This window comes from Argentina silus, assembly GCF_951799395.1.
Source record: "Argentina silus genome assembly, chromosome: 9".
Lineage (NCBI taxonomy): Eukaryota > Metazoa > Chordata > Actinopteri > Argentiniformes > Argentinidae > Argentina > Argentina silus.
In genome coordinates this window covers 20,503,463-20,522,159 of record NC_139663.1, presented here as the reverse complement: position 1 = coordinate 20,522,159, position 18,697 = coordinate 20,503,463, and the positions used below count along the sequence as shown (strand labels likewise).

The 18,697-nt window shown below is 43.1% G+C and overlaps 3 protein-coding genes across 7 annotated transcripts; all 3 read right to left on the bottom strand.

Moving 5' to 3' along the window:
* Positions 1 to 120: 120 nt before the first annotated feature.
* On the bottom strand, positions 121 to 3,345 carry mrps34 (mitochondrial ribosomal protein S34). The gene is made up of 4 exons (XM_083676791.1): positions 3,270 to 3,345; positions 2,265 to 2,612; positions 1,499 to 1,541; positions 121 to 1,142 (listed from the first exon to the last, which is right to left on the bottom strand). Exons 2-4 carry the CDS (start codon positions 2,580 to 2,582, stop codon positions 847 to 849), a joined length of 657 nt encoding a protein of 218 aa, XP_083532917.1. The 5' UTR covers positions 2,583 to 2,612; positions 3,270 to 3,345; the 3' UTR covers positions 121 to 846.
* Positions 3,346 to 4,953: 1,608 nt separating this feature from the next.
* spsb3a (splA/ryanodine receptor domain and SOCS box containing 3a) lies at positions 4,954 to 10,599 on the bottom strand. Of its 5 annotated transcripts, none has more exons than XR_014554400.1 (7): positions 9,128 to 9,521; positions 8,648 to 8,825; positions 8,226 to 8,413; positions 7,818 to 7,920; positions 7,598 to 7,723; positions 5,768 to 7,245; positions 4,954 to 5,670 (listed from the first exon to the last, which is right to left on the bottom strand). XR_014554400.1 is itself a non-coding variant. In XM_083676782.1 (7 exons), the coding sequence occupies exons 2-7, from the start codon at positions 9,251 to 9,253 to the stop codon at positions 6,854 to 6,856; spliced, it is 1,113 nt and encodes a 370-aa protein (XP_083532908.1). In that variant the 5' UTR covers positions 9,254 to 9,272; positions 10,450 to 10,599; the 3' UTR covers positions 4,954 to 6,853. The 5 variants fall into 5 exon arrangements, 4 of the variants coding, with proteins under 4 accessions (XP_083532908.1, XP_083532907.1, XP_083532909.1 ...); XM_083676782.1 differs by adding an exon at positions 10,450 to 10,599 and having other exon boundaries at positions 4,954 to 7,245; positions 9,128 to 9,272; XM_083676781.1 differs by adding an exon at positions 10,455 to 10,599 and having other exon boundaries at positions 4,954 to 7,245; positions 9,128 to 9,272.
* Positions 10,600 to 12,953: 2,354 nt separating this feature from the next.
* Positions 12,954 to 17,687, bottom strand: atp6v0ca (ATPase H+ transporting V0 subunit ca). The gene is made up of 3 exons (XM_083676794.1): positions 17,450 to 17,687; positions 14,911 to 15,094; positions 12,954 to 14,077 (listed from the first exon to the last, which is right to left on the bottom strand). The coding sequence occupies exons 1-3, from the start codon at positions 17,520 to 17,522 to the stop codon at positions 13,873 to 13,875; spliced, it is 462 nt and encodes a 153-aa protein (XP_083532920.1). The 5' UTR covers positions 17,523 to 17,687; the 3' UTR covers positions 12,954 to 13,872.
* Positions 17,688 to 18,697: the final 1,010 nt, after the last annotated feature.

Below are 18,697 nucleotides of genomic sequence, written 5' to 3'. Positions count from 1 at the left end.
TAAAATGAATAAACAAATAAAATTACCATCTTTTTTGGAAACAATATGAGTGGTGTAATACTTCATTTTAAGATGCCATGTAAATACTGATTACAGAAAAAAAAAGTCTGATTTCCATAATGTAGTATTACATTTAATATTTATAGCACACACATATCAGCTCACATCATACCAATTTGCCAGCAGTGAAAACTGTCACTTAAGTCCATGCCAGTCTTCTATTTAGAAGAATCTGGCAAAAGGCTCTGGTCCAAGTTGGCCTAGTTTCCTTTGTGTGGAATCGAAAGGACTGGACAGGTATAAGAATATGGCAAACTTTCAACCTAGCCTGTCAGAGAGCAAGGTGGCGCTACAGCCATATACAGTGCCCTGCATAAGTATTAAAAAGAGGTAGTATTTTTTGTTCTTTTAGCTCCATACTCCAACAGTTTGGATTTGAAATCAAGCAGTTACTATGAGATTCTCAGCTTTAATTCAGTGTTTTCATTTTTTTTAGATTAGACATTGACAGCTCTCTTATGCCTGCACAAATGGTGTGACTGACTAACCAGAAACACCTGTTAAACCAATTTTCTAATACTGTTGGTGCCCTGAAGTAGGGGGACTATGCATAAAAAGGGTTGTAATTTCTAAATGGTGAAAGCAATCTGAAAAAACAAAAACACAGAATCTATACTTTAACTTCATAAGTAATTGTTTGATTTCAAATCCAATCTGTTGAGTATAGAGCTAAAAGAAGACAAAATGCTTCCTCTTTCCAATACTTATGGAGGGCCCTGTAGCGTATACCAATCCAATTCTTCGGCTTGTTTCAGCAGGTGACCCTTCACCTCTGGCCTCTCCCTCTCACACAGGGGTGCCCTCCTGCCTCTGGCGCTCTTGCTCCTGACTGCGGAAGTAGTCTTTGCTCAGCAGGACATCCCGCTGCAGGGGCAAGGTGGGCTCCTCGCGCCCTGCCTGCCCCTCTCTCTGCTGCTGGGCCAGGAGCATGGCCCGGAGCAGGGGTGGGTACATCACATAGCGCACCGGTGCCTCTGGGACCGGTTCAAACCGCTTGAACTGCTCCTCCTCGTGCTTCGGCACCAGCCGCCAGTCGTGGTACATCACCTTGTCCACCTCCTTGACCTTGCTCTCCTGCTTTCCTGCAAAACATGCAATGAATGCATTACTGAAGTACTGAAGTATTGCTATGTTTGTTCTACTTCATCCTTCGGTTACATGTGATTCACTACTTCCACAAACCCCCACTATCATTTTGCTGTAAACATATATTTTAAGGACAGTCACCTATCAACTGCCTCTCTGGTTACATTTACTACAGTGCAACACCATCTTTTTTGTGCTGTTTACCCTGAGTGGTGGGAGAGCCAATTTGCCACTCACCAGTTCCGAATCGCGAGGGAAGAGTGGAACGAATAGTTTGGAAGAGAGCAGGTCTATGTAATATCTGCAAGGCATTGAGACAGAGGGATGTTTGCCTGTAAGAGAAATAACTCACCTTTATAGGTCAAGACCCCCCATGCTCTGCCATGGTCCATATTCTACAAAGAGAAGGGCAGATGAAAGCCAGGGTTAACTGAAAATGATTGATCTCTTCGACCTGTACTTTACCCAGTGAGAAGGCTAACCGAGCAGGATTGACTACAGGATTGACTGGGCGTCGCATTTTTGACTGACAGTTCATCTCGCGAGTCGTTGGTTCCTAGGTTCAATGTTTTTTAGCTGGCTGTAATGTTGACCAATTCGTTACCAGCCTATGGTGCCTCTTATGCGGATGTATGCAGCATTTCTGTTTGCAGTTGGATGCTATTACATTTCTGGTGAGTTACTTTCAAGCTAGCTTTGCAAAAATTGTTAGCAACTCTAACAAAGCAAACAGGTAGTTTTTCTAACTTTTAACACTCTGCTAGCTCGAACAACAAGATAACTTCAGCTACATCATTTTCTTACCTTTGTATTCTGAACAGTCTTGCTGCATTTTACAACAACATTCTAAATGGCCAGTTTCATCTTGTATTGGCTGTTATCTGTGCCTGCCGGGAGTTAATAGATGACAACGTTCTAGACTTTTAGACTCACGGTGAAAGAAGATGAAAGTAAATAGTGGAAAGTTAACAGAGCCAGTGAGCTACTATTACTCTGCACCTGACACTTGCAGCACCAGGACCATCCACAATTTGACATCAAATGTCTGAACACATGCTGACAAATAACCATAATTGAGATTCCAATACAGCAGTCATACTGTTCAACGTCCCCCTCACCTCAGCAGTGTAGTCCACCTTGACTTTGGTGATTTCCCAGTAACTGGGCTCTGTGTGATCCGCCAGCCAGGACTTCCGTGTGAAGAGGCGCCCCACCCCAAAGAGCCTGAGGCTGGCCAGCATGGAGAAGAGGCGGCTTTCTCTCCGGACATCCTCCCAGGCTAGTATCGGCAGGGTCTTCCCCGTGTGAGGCCGTGTCATGGTCTCATAGTCCAGCGCGTACTTCTCTGACTCCCGCGGCCGTGCCTTCAGCTCGCGATAGGCGCGGATCTTGCGGGCCATCTCCGCAATCAGGCGAACCTGCTTCTTCTTCACCATGATGGCTGATGTCCTTGTCTCCTTCAGAACCTTGGTGGGTGAATATACCGGTTAGGGCAGGGCATATGTAAAGACCCCACAGAACTGGGTCTAACTGTGTTTGCAGAGCATAACACTAGGCCTAATGTTCTACATAAATCTGATTGAAAGTTACAATTCAACAGTCCCAAAGGTCACCGAATATGCTTTGTGAGTGTTTAGTAGCTGGCTAGCTACATAACATGGTAACTAATGTTTGCAGTGTTAAGTCTTATCAGAAAAACGGATTGTGGCTGAGAGTGAAATATGATGTGGGTGAATGCATTGGCTTTCAATGAAAAAGGTCTCACTTCCAATAGTTCTTTTTAAGACAATCCATAAATAACATTAAATAACCTCTACTCTATTGTTTGTCGATATTCAAAGTGTGTGTTTTATCATATAGGAAATAATCATTTGTTTTGCACAGACTGCAAATCACTGAGACGCCCCAAATAACGATTGCAGTTTACAGAGATGCACATGTGTTCATGCTACACTCTCAGCGCATAATAATGTGTAAACAACATGTCAAAGTGTTGTAAGTCATTTGCCAGAACCTCGATTATATATGAAATCCCACTTACAGCTGGCAGCCGATGACAGATATGGACATTCTGACTGACCTGATTTGGAACGTGTCGTAAATTGTTGAGTGAGATTAATTACCTGTTCTGAAGCTAGATCTTAATTGACCTCGAAAACAAGAGTGGCAGCAATCTCGCCTGTCCGCGCACACAATTTCCGCTCAAATTGTCCATGCGCATATGTCTCCGCTATGCGCACACTGGCCAACAATAGTTCCGCGAAGAGATCAGTGACAGCAAAGCTTTTCAAACAGTTTTCATAACGTGTGCTTGAACAGACCAGATATAGCAGTTTATTTGATAAAGAAATACACACTTTTATCTACACTCGCATACAAGATATCTCCCTTTTCACAGAGATAAATACCAGCATCTAAAGTGGCTTATCACCAGCAGGTGGAGAAATCAAGCCGTCATTGTCTTACGTCAGGTATCGTCACTAGCCTATTAACTATTGACGAATTCTTTTTGTTTTTACAAGCTTTTGTTGAATTTTGTTGTTACAACCTGACTTTAAAATAGATTTAATTTATTTGTTTGTCTCTGACCTACACAACATAATGTCAAAGTGAATATTTTTTTATTATATATTTTTTAAATAATTAATTAAAAATGAAAAGCTGAAATGTATTGAGTCAATAAGCGTTCACCCCCTTTGCTATGACACTCCTAAAATTAGCTCAAATGCAAAAATGTCTTCAAGTAGTCACTCGTTAAATTGAACTGAGTCCATTTGAGTGCAAGGATAATAGTTTTTCGGGAATTAATATATCTTTATTTGTTACTAAACCGTTCTACAGCGCCTGGAGACCCTCAGGTTGAATTTGGTGTCCATTATATAGGCCTGCTGTGTGGTTAGATTATATCATAGACACCTACGAAAACTTATACAACGGTTTGATCAGAACAAGCATTGCAGTAAGATCCCTGCGAACTTCGAATTACTTAGATTTGTTTATCACGTTACCTCGGCAACTGTGGTCGTTTTGAGAACGATATTTCTGAGGGCAGGGTAGAAACTACCGCAATCAATACTTAAGGCACCTGCTGAATGTAGCGCACGAAAAGACAATATAAATATATAATATATATATATATATATATATAATATCTGACTGTGACACACCACATCAACTGTCAAGCTTAATAATCTTGATCCCACTGGAATGGTGGATTCAGGGTGGATTTTGAAGGTCAAAGTCACTACAACCAATAAAATAAGGTGAAGAAGTTGGGGAACAATAATATACATGTTGAATACAGGATAGTAATAGTATTTAATGTAGTGTGAGTTATCCAGTGAGATGTTGAATTTTGTCAATGTTATATTATGAGTTATGCAGATAAGTGAATACATTTACTTACAAGTGACAAGCAGTCTTTTCTGGTCTTCGCTACCTTTCTTCATGTAGTTCACTCATGTCTTTTTGGTTAAACAAAATGTAACATTACTTCACCCAGTAGATGGCAAGATAGAGGCCTATACAAAGCATGGAAAATCCAGATTCTGTGATCTTGATCTTGTGTTATCTGGATCAGAATTACCTATCTGTTAATGTTTTGAAATACCAGCTCAAAATCAGCCATATCAACCTGATCCTGAATAGCAAAGAAGGGGATTGGGCCCAGTATTTCAAAATGTTTAATCCAGATTAGAATGATCCAAATAATTTTTTTGCGATCAGGATCAATCTGGCAGATTTTGAGTAGTATAGGGGAAATCAGACAGCTTGATTTGGATAGAAAAAAAGTAAGTGTAACCAGGCCACAGTGAAACAGCGAAGTGTAATTTGAGATATGCATGCTTGCATGTAAATAAATCAATGCAAATTTCCCATTGACAACATGGAAGATTTACTTATAAATCAAAATTACACATGCAGATCTCAAGTCGGGATCCGGCCCAATATTGAAGAAATGCGACTCAGACCTCCAATCTTGACCTGTATCAGACCTCGGTATCAAATTATTTGATATTTGTTTGAAAAAGAGGAGGGATGATGTTTCAATGACCAAGCCCTCACATGGAACACACATTTTCCTCTTCTAACTGGTTAAAAGGGCGCATCATTCCAAGTAACATGAGTCCGTGCGTGGAATAGGGAGTCAACTGCATACATATCATTTCTTTTTCCAACACATCAAACACTGCACCCAACTGAATGAGCCCAACCAGTCTAAATTAGGTCTAGGTGTTCACAGTTCAGTTTAGAGAAGAAAACGCCCTCATAAAAAAACTGGGTGCATGGTGTCCCCCCTCTTCTCCACCACAATTTCTGTTTTTCCCGGGCAAAGAATGCAAACATACACATTTGTGTTACTGCTTAGAAAGGTTATAGTCCAATATTAAAACATTCAGGGGGGGTTTTCCGGACCTAGATCAAGCCTACTCCTACACTAAAAACCATATTCATAGAGGAGTCTTTATTAAAAGAGATGTTTAGTCTCGGACATGGATGAATCTGTGTCCAGGAAACAGCCCCCTAGAGCAACAAGAAAAAAACAATATATTTGTACAGAAGAGTACTGATGTAGGAATTACTGAAATGAGAGTGATGCAGTCGTATCGTATGTACTTACAACGAGACATCGAACTGTCCGAGTCTATAGAAGTGACGTGAGAGGCAAAAACAGGTAGTGACCTTGATACCTTGCTTCCTGTGTGTGGGCCAGGCGCCACTTGTTGTCACAGGACACTAAAGAGAGAAAGTAAGTAACCAGGGTTCTCCCCAAAGAATGGAAGAATGCTGTGAACATGGCGGCATTTAAAGGCAAATTAAACTATATATTTAGTAATTATAGAGTAGCCATCTTTGATCACCAATGACATCATTGTTAAAAAATGAAAGTGAAAGCATTAGGAAGTTCCGCATTGATTTGCACATTTTGACATGAATAAACGCAAGTCGGGTTTTGATAATGCAATCCAGCGCCACGCTGTGCAAAAACCCTGGGGAGAACCCTGGTAACATAGACACCATACCAGATACCAACGAGCAGTTAGGACTGGACTCAACTTGTCTTTGGCCAGGTACAACACAACAGAAAAATAAAACAGATAAGGCTGCCATTCACAAGCCTTATGGGCCACTTAAGATTGACGATCCATCAAGCTTTTCACATACAAGGAGAAAGCATCGTGAAAAACATCAACATTGCACTTTGTTTGAAAACTGACTCCATGTTATTGTTGCATATACTGTAGTATACACAGCGGTTTAGGTGTCTGTGCCACATTCATCACCTGGTCACCTGTCCTCCGTTCCCCCCCATTAACAATATTGACCTGTGACGCACCTGCAATGACGCCGGCTTACAAAAGCAAGCCATCTTTTTTTCAAAAACATATTTGCTAGGACAAGGACATACCCTGTCTCGGATACCATAAGAGTGTGACACAGTTTTGGTGCATTCATGGCCATGACCGATTCAGAGTGGCATGACAATGCGTGAGCCATGGAAAAAGGAATGATGCGCATGGTGCAAGACCATATTTATCTCTGTTTTTCTCCCATCATGCATTCTCTCTCCACACTCATCATTGATCCTTCCCTCAGTATCGGAGAGTATGTGTGGGTGGGTGGGTGGGGGGAGTTATTATTCAAGTGTCTAGGTGGGGGAGAGGTCTGCAGGTGTATTTGAAAGAGGAAGGTCGGTTGAGCCGAGTCACGTCCAGCGGCAACGTTTCCTCTGGCAAGCCTCGGGGTCCGAGGAGCAGCTCTCACAGTCGCTCTCGGAGGACAAGAGTCCGGCCAAAGGGGGTGTCGGGTAGTTACAGGGGTGCTCGGGGGCGTCCGAGCCCTCTTCAGGTGCCCCGTTGTTGAGGCTGAGCACCCAGCCCAGCTTGTTGTGTAGCAGGTAGCGCAGGCCAGGGGGGAGGGGCAGCACGCTCAGGGTGTCGGAGCAGTCAGGCAGCAGCTGACGCAGGCGGGCGCAGCAGAGGTACTGCAGGGAGGTGGGCGCGAAGCAGCTGCGGATCACCTTCATGCCGCTTTTGGCCGCTGTGGAGCACGCCATCGGGTAGAACCTTTTGTTCTGAAGCTCGGTGGCGGCCACACCTGCAGAAGGGAGGGACACCACATCAGATACGCTGTTGTGACAATCTAGTGTCAGAACAAAAAAAGTCTCGCCGAGGTCAAGGCCACTCAAAGGAGTTTGGAAAATCAATAACAAGAATGTGAATTTACATATTTGTTGTAAGATTTTAAATGATCATATAACTTATAAGAATCAGCCAATACACAACATTAGAAACATTTACACATTAGGTATTTCAGTTTGTCACCCAAGATACCCCTGAAAGTGAGTTAATGGGCTAAAACTACCCTGTTGCCTACCCCTACCCCCACCCAGTTCAGTTCTTGCCCTTGCACTTTGACCCCTCAAGTCTGATGCTTGCTCTGTAGTCACCTATACACTTGCGGTTCTTGAAGAAGGTGAGTGTGCCATGCCATGTGTCCAGATGCACTCCAATGATCGACCCCTGGCCGAAGCGGGAGGAGAAATTCACCTTGTCTCCTTTATGATGCAACAAACCTACGGGTGAAGACACATTTTTGAGGAACACTGACTTTTCACCAGGGCATGTGTTCTGTGAATGAGAAATGCCAAATGAGCTGCATTGTCTTACCAGTGTAAGAGAGACCCCAGCTGTCATCATCTTTTCCCAACAGGCTGCAGAAGGTATGTCTGTACTTATCCAGATTCACATCCGAAGTCCCAATGCCTACCATCTACACAACAACACACAGAAGTCTTCAAGTCACACACAGAAGTCTTCAAATGCTTGTCAACAGAACATCACAGCGGAGCAAAAGGGTGCCAAGGAGTAGCCATAATACGCCCAACAATTACACACATGTATTCTATCCTCACAGGTCCCGGGTTCGCTGCCAAAGTCTAGCAGTCTTCCCTATTCTCCCTCTCGCCTGTTTCAGTAGTTTGTTTCAGTACTTTCAAGGTGTCAGTAGAATCGAGTGTGTGATAATGCACACACACACACACAGATTAAAGGATGCCTTATAGATAAGATCCTCACCATGTCTGTCCCATACACTGGAGATGTCATCTTGATCTCCCAGAAATGCTGCCCGTCAGCCAACTCCTTGGAACCGCGGATGGCTGCTGTGCCACAGCTGTACTCTGTGTGAAAGTTCACTTTGCGGTTGTCGCAGCTTAACAATGTGGCTGTGGACCGGCTGCGGTCATCCCACACCCAATCAAAGTCTGCAACAACAGGGGTCAGAGGTCAACGGATCTCATCACGCACAATAAATCTTTTATTCATGTCTGAGACATTCAAATCTTTTAATCAGCACATAGCAGTGTCACAGGTCCCGAGTATCATCAATCTGATGGCACTCAGAAACGGCATCATTGTCTGTGCCAATTGAAATCTATACCATAGCACATGCATTAGCATTGCAGGTTTTGTATGCGAGTCAAGCATGGCCTACTTACCCTGGTCGTCCTCTCCACAGTGGCAGTCTTTGACTCGGTGGAAGGCTCTGAGGTGTGGGTTGAAGCTGGGCTCAACCTGGAAGTCGCAGCCACAGTACGACTCTCCAGTGACAGGAACAGCACTAGGAAGCGGTGGCACCACCGCCGGGAACTCTGGCTCCGAGTCAGAGTCACTGTACTGGACACAACACAACAGCGTCTAATAAACTCTTAATTCCAACCTACAGGTGACCAACCAACAACCATCAAATAAAAATGTCAATCCAACATTGCAAAAGCTACAGAGCTCCAGTGTTTGCATTTTGACGTTTCAAAAACGTTCAAAAACAATACTCACACAATCAGTTTGGTTAGGTTTTGACTGTTGCACAAAAGTGACACATAAAATGCCCATGAGGTACTATCCAAGGCAATCTACAACCAGTGAAAAGGGGGCAGTATGTGTGTGAATATGAACACTGAAAGCAAAACACTCCTTACCTGTAAGCGTTCGTAGTCCCAGTCCTCATTCTCAGAGGCCATCACCAGCGCCTGGGTGTCAGCATCCCTTCGTATTCCGCTCCACACATAGCGCCACGCCCGACTGTTCCTGCTCCGCCTGGACATGGCAGCAACAGCAGTAGACCTGTAGGTGAATCTGCCAGTCAACCCAAAGTCCTCCACACAAAAGCTGGGCATGTTCAATGTAATAGACTACGCTTTCGAGTTGAACTTTGTCTTATGTAAACATTGTATACAGGAGACCAAATGTGCATCCTTGGAACACAAGAGGAATAGAAAGTTGGTATGTTTTGATTGGAAGTGACCCAGATTAAGTACTACCAGTGACACATTCCTCTTCAAAAAAGAATCCCCATTGGAGTCATGAAGTTACTAACTCACTTACCAAGTCAGTGTTTGCTCATGGATTATTCGCCTCCATTTTTGGTCTATTTAAATGTTTTGCCTCACGCATGTACAGCTTTGGAGTGGGTTCCCATTAATAAGAATAAGTATAAGCAATAACAATAGTTGGACTTGCTGAAGCAAGCCCACTAATTCAGAACGCTATTGTCCTGCACGCCAGACATCAACCACACGCTACAAAACCCTGTGATGCCTTAAAATCCAACATTATGTCAATACAAAGAACATGTAGTTGAAAGAACTAACGTCAATTTCGAAACAGATCGCTCTGTTTAGCTAGCTAGTTTCCAATACAACACATTGCAGAAGCTGCTGTATGCGCGACAAGACAAATGTAACAAAACAAGTCCCTTCAGCCTTGCTGCGCTGGTCCAAGGACAGCATCCTCCTCTATACCAGACCTCTGGACAGATCAAAATGACCCCGTCAGGACAGCTTGTAATAAAATACTTTCACTCTCTGGTTCGTCGGGTGGTTGTGTCCTCCGTCATCAAGCTTGTCAAATGTCCATTGCAAAGTAATATAATAGCGACCTAAAGCATTAGAGTCAGTGAAATACGGATTTTATTGGAATCTGTGCCTTGACGGGTTCATTTTTATTTCGATACATGACAGTCATGCTATCGGGTCGTCCATAGACACTACTAGGCGAGCTATTAGGCCTGTCTGCTCGAAACAAAAAAGATAATGCTACTAGCTAGCCTGGCTAAAGCCAGAAAAGGCAGCAAATTGGGGTGTGCCTTGGCCGAGGACTAGCAACATAGCTAAATAAATGAATCATCACTAGCTAGCTATTGACAACTGTAACCTTTCCCGAACGACATGTGTTGTAGCCACGTAGCTAGCTAGTGATATTAAAACAGTTCGAAGTAAGAAAGTGCATAGCAAGCGCGTACTGTACCAGGCAGTTTTACAGTCGTCCAAGCCTGTTCTACATGTCTTCAAAACAATTGCCACATAAAAGTGTAGGTCAGAATTTGTAGCACGTTTCGTAGCTATTTACTTTACAAACATGTTGCATGAACTGCTAATTATCTATCGACCTACTTCCAAGACAGACGTAAACAATGCCGTCACACCCCGCCCACCAGCAGCCAGCGGGGGAGTGGGCTGCTGTATGCGGTGATCAGGGTTGCCAGACCTTTCGAGCGAAATAAGCAACTTTCTTTACTGGTACAAAGAAGGCCTAGCCTACTATTTGTAAAAAACACTTTTAAGTTCTTGTTCTATCTCCAAAACGTATTGTCTAACTCCCTCCTCCTTTCATCTCTGATCTGTGTTGCCATCTCCGATCTGTTTTGTCTCAGTAAATCACGGTAATAAATATGATAATTCAGAAGACATCCAGGGATGGAATTTAAGGATTTTGGGCACTGACCAGCTGGGCTTGTAGACTGCAGTTTCTGCTAGCCTGGGTGACATTCTACAAGCCCACTGTCCAACACATTAAATGGCTAAAGCAAAAATATTATTTTTAATACGGAGATAAGTCAGATTTAGCTGAATATCTGATTTGCTACACAGTTTTACACATTTATTTCCCCTAAATGTACAGCTGACTACTTAGCTGTTCTTTTGGAATTAGAACACACAAATCTCAATGGCCCTAGGGGCAAGTTGGTCAAGTTTTTCAGAGCCAGCTTTGAAGATAGACTAGCCTCAAGTTAGCGGGCAAGCTTCATTTCCATCCCTGAAAAGACATCCAATGAGAGGATCACATGAGTCAAGCAAACTTCAGTCACACTTGGTCCTATGTTCTATGGACCTCATGACCTTGGGATGATACACAGGGGTCAGCCAGAGCACCTTTGTGTCGTCTGCCACAAACTGAACTCTGGATTAACTGAAAGTGTGGCCACACTGGTCTTCCCTGATGAATATTAATCAATGCTGCTCTGTTTTCTCCACCATATGCAATTCGTTAATTGTTGGTAATGGTTTGATTGCAGCGACTCCTCCCTGACAACCAGCTTCGCCATCAGTTCTGAGTAGGTGATGTATGCCGCACAGATCAGAAACTGTAATCGAGTGCAAACCCCGCCCAACCTGGGTGAAAAATCTCCTCTCCGGAGAAAGGGCCTCCCATCCTTCCTTCATGACAAGGAGCCACCTGCTCCTGTCGTGATGGGGTGGAAGCGGTACGAGTTTACCCACAACTGAAAGGAACTCACATGCGGGAGATATAGGGGTGTCACTGCTATGGCTAAGTAGCTTCAGGCACTTTTTAAAACCCTGGGGAACCTTCTTTCCAACACATAAATCCATTATGCAACTGTGCATTGTGGCCTCTTCTGCTCCAAATGCCATTTAATAGATGCATTCATCTGTGCGCTTACAGTACAGTGAATGCATTAATATTTTGAGTATGGTCTCAGCAGGAATTGAACCCACTGCCTAAGTGTTTCTAGCACCAAATGCTCTATCAAGACTGCAAAATGTTGTGAGGTGAGAGAGAAAGAAAGATGCTCTGGGTCAGGTCTAGGTGATTTATTCGGAAACCAGACTGGAAAGGCCCAGCAATGAGTCCCCACCATTAATGCAATCAGACAGCAGTACTGCAGGTTAACGATATGAGTGTTTCAGAATGTTGTATTAGATAAATCACACACGCACACACACACCACTCAAACATCTGGACAACAGAGATAGTCTCCATAGTAACCACTTGATACAGCCAGAGGAATGCCAAGCACTGAGAACAGTTACCCACAGTGGCTATACACAGATATTTATTATTAATATATATATACAGTGCCCTCCATAAGTATTGGAAAGAGGAAGCATTTTGTCTTCTTTTGGCTCTATACTCCAACAGTTTGAAGCATAGAGTAATTGTTTGAAATAGGTTAAAGTAGAGATTCTCAGCTTTAATTCAATGTTTACTTTTTTCAGATTGGTTTCACCATTTAAAAATGACAACCCTATTCAGGAACCCAGTAGTATTGGAAAATTGTCTTGACAGGTCTTTCCGGTTAGTCAGGGGTGTTCCGCCACATAATTTGTGCAGGTATAAGGAGCACTGTCAATGTCTAATATTGATTCTAGACTGTATGTTTTCCTTTGGAGTTTGCTCTTGGTGTCTATCAACATGAAGACCAAAAAGTTACTGCAAGTCAAGAAAGCCGTTTTTGGGCTGAGAAATCAGAAGGAAACTGTCATAAACACATCCAAAACCTCAGGAACATATTTCAAATCCAAACTGTCGAGATAAAAGAAGACAAAATGCTTCCTCTTCCTAATACTTATGGATGGCCCTCTGTGTCTAGGTAACAGGAGCACAGGGTTGTCTCTGGACAGGACCATTCAGAAGAATGGTTGAGCATGTGGATCTTGTCACCGCCTCAGATCAGCTTTCAAAGATACATTTTGCTTCTCACTCAACATGCTGCATATTTGCTACTTTTTACTTTTTTTTTACTAACCATTACTTTTTCATCAATCCGACCATCCCACCACCTTTCATCCACCAGAACTTTAATCATCCTTCAAGCCATCCACCCCAACTTCTATGAATCCATCCAGAAATACTTTACTGTCGTTTTACCCAGCCCTGATCTAAAAGAATTAATCTCAGTAACTGTTTGATTTCAAATCCAAACTGTTGGAGTATAGAGCTAAAAGAGAACACAATTCTTCCTCTTTCCAATACTTATGTGTGTATCCATTTAAGCAGTTTCATGAACAATTAAAAATCTTCATACATTTTTCATAAATAATTAGTTAAAATAAAAGATGTCTTCTTAACAGTAGGTACCCCGACGTTCATGTAAAAATGTAAAAATGGTCCCATAAAGAAGAACATTGATAAAGCGAAAGTAAACAAACATGATGATTCGTCCAACAGTCAGTTTCAGACAAAAAGAGAACAAGAACTAAAAATAAAAAAAACAGGACAGGCGAAGAGATTAACCTTGATACTCAACCACGTGCAGGACGGACGGGTCACTACATTTACAGACTACCAAACTGAACTGTACAGGAAAGGCGATCAGACTGGAATCAGGGAGACTCTTTGTTCACACGCCATCCCAAAACGATCCTGAGACACCTCTTGATATTCATATTCATATTCATAGCTCTCAGAGAACTGGATGGGCATGAGTAATATGGTGTACACCACCTAATGAAGCCTACCAGAGAACTGGGTGCAGCTATTACCATATTACTGACACTTATCTGATCCTCTCAGATCTACAGGGGGCTATATCAAGAAGGGTCTACAGGGGTCAAGGGTTGATACGGAATTTGGTGAAAGTCTCACGGTTGTTCTTGTCATTTACATTTGGAAATGGATAACATGGTGTTCACACACATTTATTTTATTTTGTGGAGAGGATGAGGGCAACGATGAGGCCATAGAGCCCCAGGACCTCAGCGAAGATCAAGATGAGGATCATGCCCACGAAGAGCCGGGGCTGCTGGGCCGTGCCTCTCACGCCTGCATCTCCCACAATGCCGATGGCAAAGCCAGCTGCCAGCCCACTCAGACCCACACTCAGTCCAGCACCCAGGTGGAGGAAACTCCTATAGGAGAGGGAGGGGTTGGGAGATGGGGGTATTAACAACAGTATCTGGTTTAAAGACCCCCCTCCAGTCAAAATCAAACATTTGAAAGGGTTAGTTCAATATTTTTCAATTTAGTGTCAGATGGTTTCTTACCTTGAAAGCAGTCTATGGAAACTGTAATCCATGGTTCAGAGTCGTTTACATAGCCACTACTAACTTAAGATAACTTTAGCCAGAACTCTGAACCATGGATTACATTATTCCTGTAAATACAAAAGCTACTGTTGAAAAAACGATAATCTCAGTGTTTTAGCAATACCAATACTATGTTCCACAGCCAAAATTGAGTGTGACGCTCATTTTAATAAAGTATACATTGGTAATTGAGAGAAATGTGGTTCTGCATCTGCGCACACGTTCAGCAAGTCCAACTAGTTATCCAAATAGTTATTATATTAGAATTATAGCGAGCATGCAGACGTACTTCAAAATCAATTTCTGTTCTGATAATGAGCTTACTAACTAACTACTTCAGAACTATAAATGATGTATTGATGTACATTTACTTTTACTGCATATATCCTCCCTGTTGCTAAAAACACAAGGGCTAACGGTGATAGCCCATTAAAATGAAGCCTCATTGTGACATCAACAATGGGGCCAATGACACACCTAACAGGAACGTCTTAGAGAAAACATACAAGACTGTAAGTTTTGTAAAAGGACGCAAAATATAATTTTCAGTGTTTATTCAATATCCCATAGTACACCATACAAAAGGCAGAAAAAGTAGCATTTACACTGGAGAGGGCCTTGAAGTGTTTAATGTTAGGGCTCAGTGCTCATCTTACTTGTAGAGGGTGACTTTCTCAGAGATGTTGTTGGCGATCAGCACCGCCACCACCAGGCCGTAGATGGCGATGATGCCTGCCATGACCACGGGGATGATGGACTTCATGATGAGCTCTGGCCGCATCACAGACATGGCGGCGATGCCCGTGCCACTCTTGGCCGTGCCGTAGGCCGCCCCCAATGCTAGGAGAGAGAGAGAGAGAGAAAGAATCTTGAATTTCAGGGACCACTTTTCAGTCAATGTATTAAAAGCAAACTGAGCAAACTTTGTAGCATGTTTTCATGCTTTTGTAACATAAGTAGCAGTCCCATAGACTAGCCTAGCCAAATAATGTGAATGCATAGTACATGTTGCATGCCTAAACCCCACCATAAGTCCCCAAAAAAGTTCACAAAATATCCCCATGGCCCCAAATCAGGGTAGGTCCACCGAGGCCATGGCCCCAAGTCAGGGTAGGTCCACCGAGGCCATGGCCCCAAGTCAGGGTAGGTCCTCCAAGACCATGGCCCCAAGTCAGGGTAGGTCCACTGAGGCAATGGCCCAGGACTTATTTGGGCCTATCAAAGAGTCAAAAGTGACCACCACCAGCTCAGAGACTTGTGCCTGTTCTGGTCCATAAAAAATGTGTATTTCCTGGGGGCTACCATGGGGGCTGTTGTTATGACAAACATTAGACCGATCACATTAGACCTATTACACGCCGATTTCCTTATCCAGTCCCCCAACCCCACTAACACGACATACATCAATTAATAAGTTGTCTGTGCACTAATACTAAATAGAAATAAACTCCAAATACAGCACATAAAACAAAGTAATGTACATTTGTGTCATTCCATGTCAAATCAACAAGTCATGACACCCACCACCTCAGATTGTTCAGAAATGGTTTCTGTAGTTAGAAACTAAAGTTAAGTATTCCTGCATCATTATGTGTATTAACAGTTTCATCCCTGAAATAAGCTAATTGATTTGCACCCAAATTGGACATTTTAATTCTGTGGGATTCATATAATATTCAATAGAATTCAAAACCCAAATCCGATTTGGACTAAAGTACCACCTGATAATGACCAATATAATGATCAAAAGTCACCCCTGAACCCTCCAAACCCCTCCTTGAAGCTGTAGCTAAACTCCCATCGTACAGTGTCACAATTTCGCAAGTACGGAGGGGCTGTTCCCTTTGCCACCCGGTAGGTGAGCACCAGGGTCTTGAATCTGATGCGAGCTGCTACCAGGAGCCAGTGAAGGGTGCGAAGGAGGGGGGTGACATGGGAGAATTTGGGGAGATTGAACACCAGACAGGCGGCAGCATTCTAGATGAGCTGCAGAGGCCTGATTGCGGAGGCGGGCAAAAGTCACTGATAGCTGATGTACAACGCTTTGCTTAAGTAATGGGACAATGGAGTTTTTCTTCTTTTGGCTTCCCCTAGTCCCCCTATTTCAGGGCACAAAAAGTACTGGGCCAGATTTGTATAATGTCCCAATTAAGCACTCATGTTTAGTATTTGGTCCACAAACCCTCTTGTACTTTTTTCTGCACCCATAAACCGCGTGCACCTGACGTGCGTTAGGCTGACGTAATACGCAGATTTCGGGGACCCGTTTTTGGCTGCCCAGCGCCATGAAAAAGCAACTTCAGGTTAGAATTATAGAAATGTTCCGTTGTCCAACTACATTTCCAACATCGACATGTATTTCTCACGTTTATGATGATCAAAATCACAGCTGGAAACACATTTCAAACACATCGTGTTGCCTGAATCTCGCTGCTCAGTGACAGTAGGGAGACCTCCCTCCCTACTCCGCATCCCTTCCCCCTCCGCCGGTGACAGGTGTGACAGCCAGCAGCATCATCTACCTTGTCATCATCTATCACTGTGCACGTATTTCAATATAAGATTAGCCTAAGTCTGGATCTGATTCTGGATTTGTATACGTACTGTATATAATGTATATCCGACATTTGTATCCCTGTAGATTACATATCTGACAGTTGTATCCCTGTAGATCTACAGAAATACAAAAGCGGCTTCGGCTAACACAAGACCAACTAGCAGCAGTCCAGTTTGACCAGCTAGCAGCAGTCTAGTTTGACCAGCTAGCAGCAGTCTAGTTTGACCAGCTAGCAGCAGTCTAGTTTAACTAACTAGCAGCAGTCTAGTTTAACTAGCTAGCAGCAGTCTAGTTTGACTAGCTAGCAGCAGTCTAGTTTGACTAATAGCAGCAGTCTAGTTTGACTAATAGCAGCAGTCTAGTTTAACTAGCTAGCAGCAGTCTAGTTTGACTAATAGCAGCAGTCTAGTTTGACTAATAGCAGCAGTCTAGTTTGACTAATAGCAGCAGTCTAGTTTAACTAACTAGCAGCAGTCTAGTTTGACTAATAGCAGCAGTCTAGTTTGACTAATAGCAGCAGTCTAGTTTAACTAACTAGCAGCAGTCTAGTTTAACTAACTAGCAGCAGTCTAGTTTAACTAACTAGCAGCAGTCTAGTTTAACTAACTAGCAGCAGTCTAGTTTGCGTTGATAATTACCGCTGAAGACCATCGCCGCAGAGGCTCCCATCACTGCGAAGAACGGAGAGTATTCAGGGCTTTCTGACGACATTCTTCCACGCTCTCAGTGAAAAGCTACTAAAAGTAAAAGGTCCTGGCTGGATATTTCCTCTCCCTTTATTCAAGTTTCCAGTTATAAATGTCCAACAGGGATAGACCCAGGCCTTTAATTCAACACAATGACGAAATACGAAGCCGCGCTAATGTAGATCACGGGTGTAGGGGAAGAAAATGGCGATATGGAAAATGTCACATGATCACCCATTTGGTTAAGGTCCATTGTGCGTACATAGGGGTGTTCCATTACCACACAGACAATTTGTCTTCTTTCATGTAAATCTGAAATATGTGTATAAATCACAATAGTATTTATAGAAGGCACGTGTGATAGGGTAGCAGGAAAACACGACAAAGTTTGTTTGAACACCTAATTTCGCATTTAAGGTGGTATTCCCTTCAGGCTGTCAGGATGTGCTGCTCTGGCTCTGGCATTGGGTGCGTTCAGACGAAGACAGCTGACGGACATTAGTGGGCGCGTTCAGAGAGGAATTTTGTAGCAGTCCAAATGGAGGGAGCTAATTGTTTTCAGCATGCTATAGATTAATTAATGCTGCCTAATCTGGTATGTCTCTTGTCTCTTAGACTGCTCTTGACTCATAGCCCTGTCTGCTTCAGGCTCTGACACCGGCTTGTGTACAATGATGACCCCTCATCAAAAAAATCGGACAGTTTATGAAGCATTCACTGACTGTATCTCTGTTGTGTATTTTACACACTCTTACCTTGATATCAACCAAGTAAGTAAAATGACCTATAGGACCTAGTACTCTTTCTATTGTACATGGCAACTTTTTTTTTTTTACGGCATTCCACTGTAGTTTTAAACCAACACCTTTTATTAAGGCTGTGTGTCCTGTCTCTTTTGCATGGTCACTGTAAAGCTAGGCTTATAGACAGTTGTTCACAGTTCATGTCTCAAGAACAGTTCTGCAGGTGTTTTACCTGAGTACTCCTCTACCCAACTAGAATGTTCTGAATACAGTGCTGTACTGTTGTCCCCCATGATGAAATGGGGGACTATAGATCGGTCTCAGTCCATTCATATGTCACACACTTTATCTCTGACACCACTGGGACAATTTTGATGAAACTTGGGTGAATTATGCGTCTTGACATTGAGATCCCTTTGTTATGAAGGTTCCACCGATTCATCTTGTGACGGTGCAG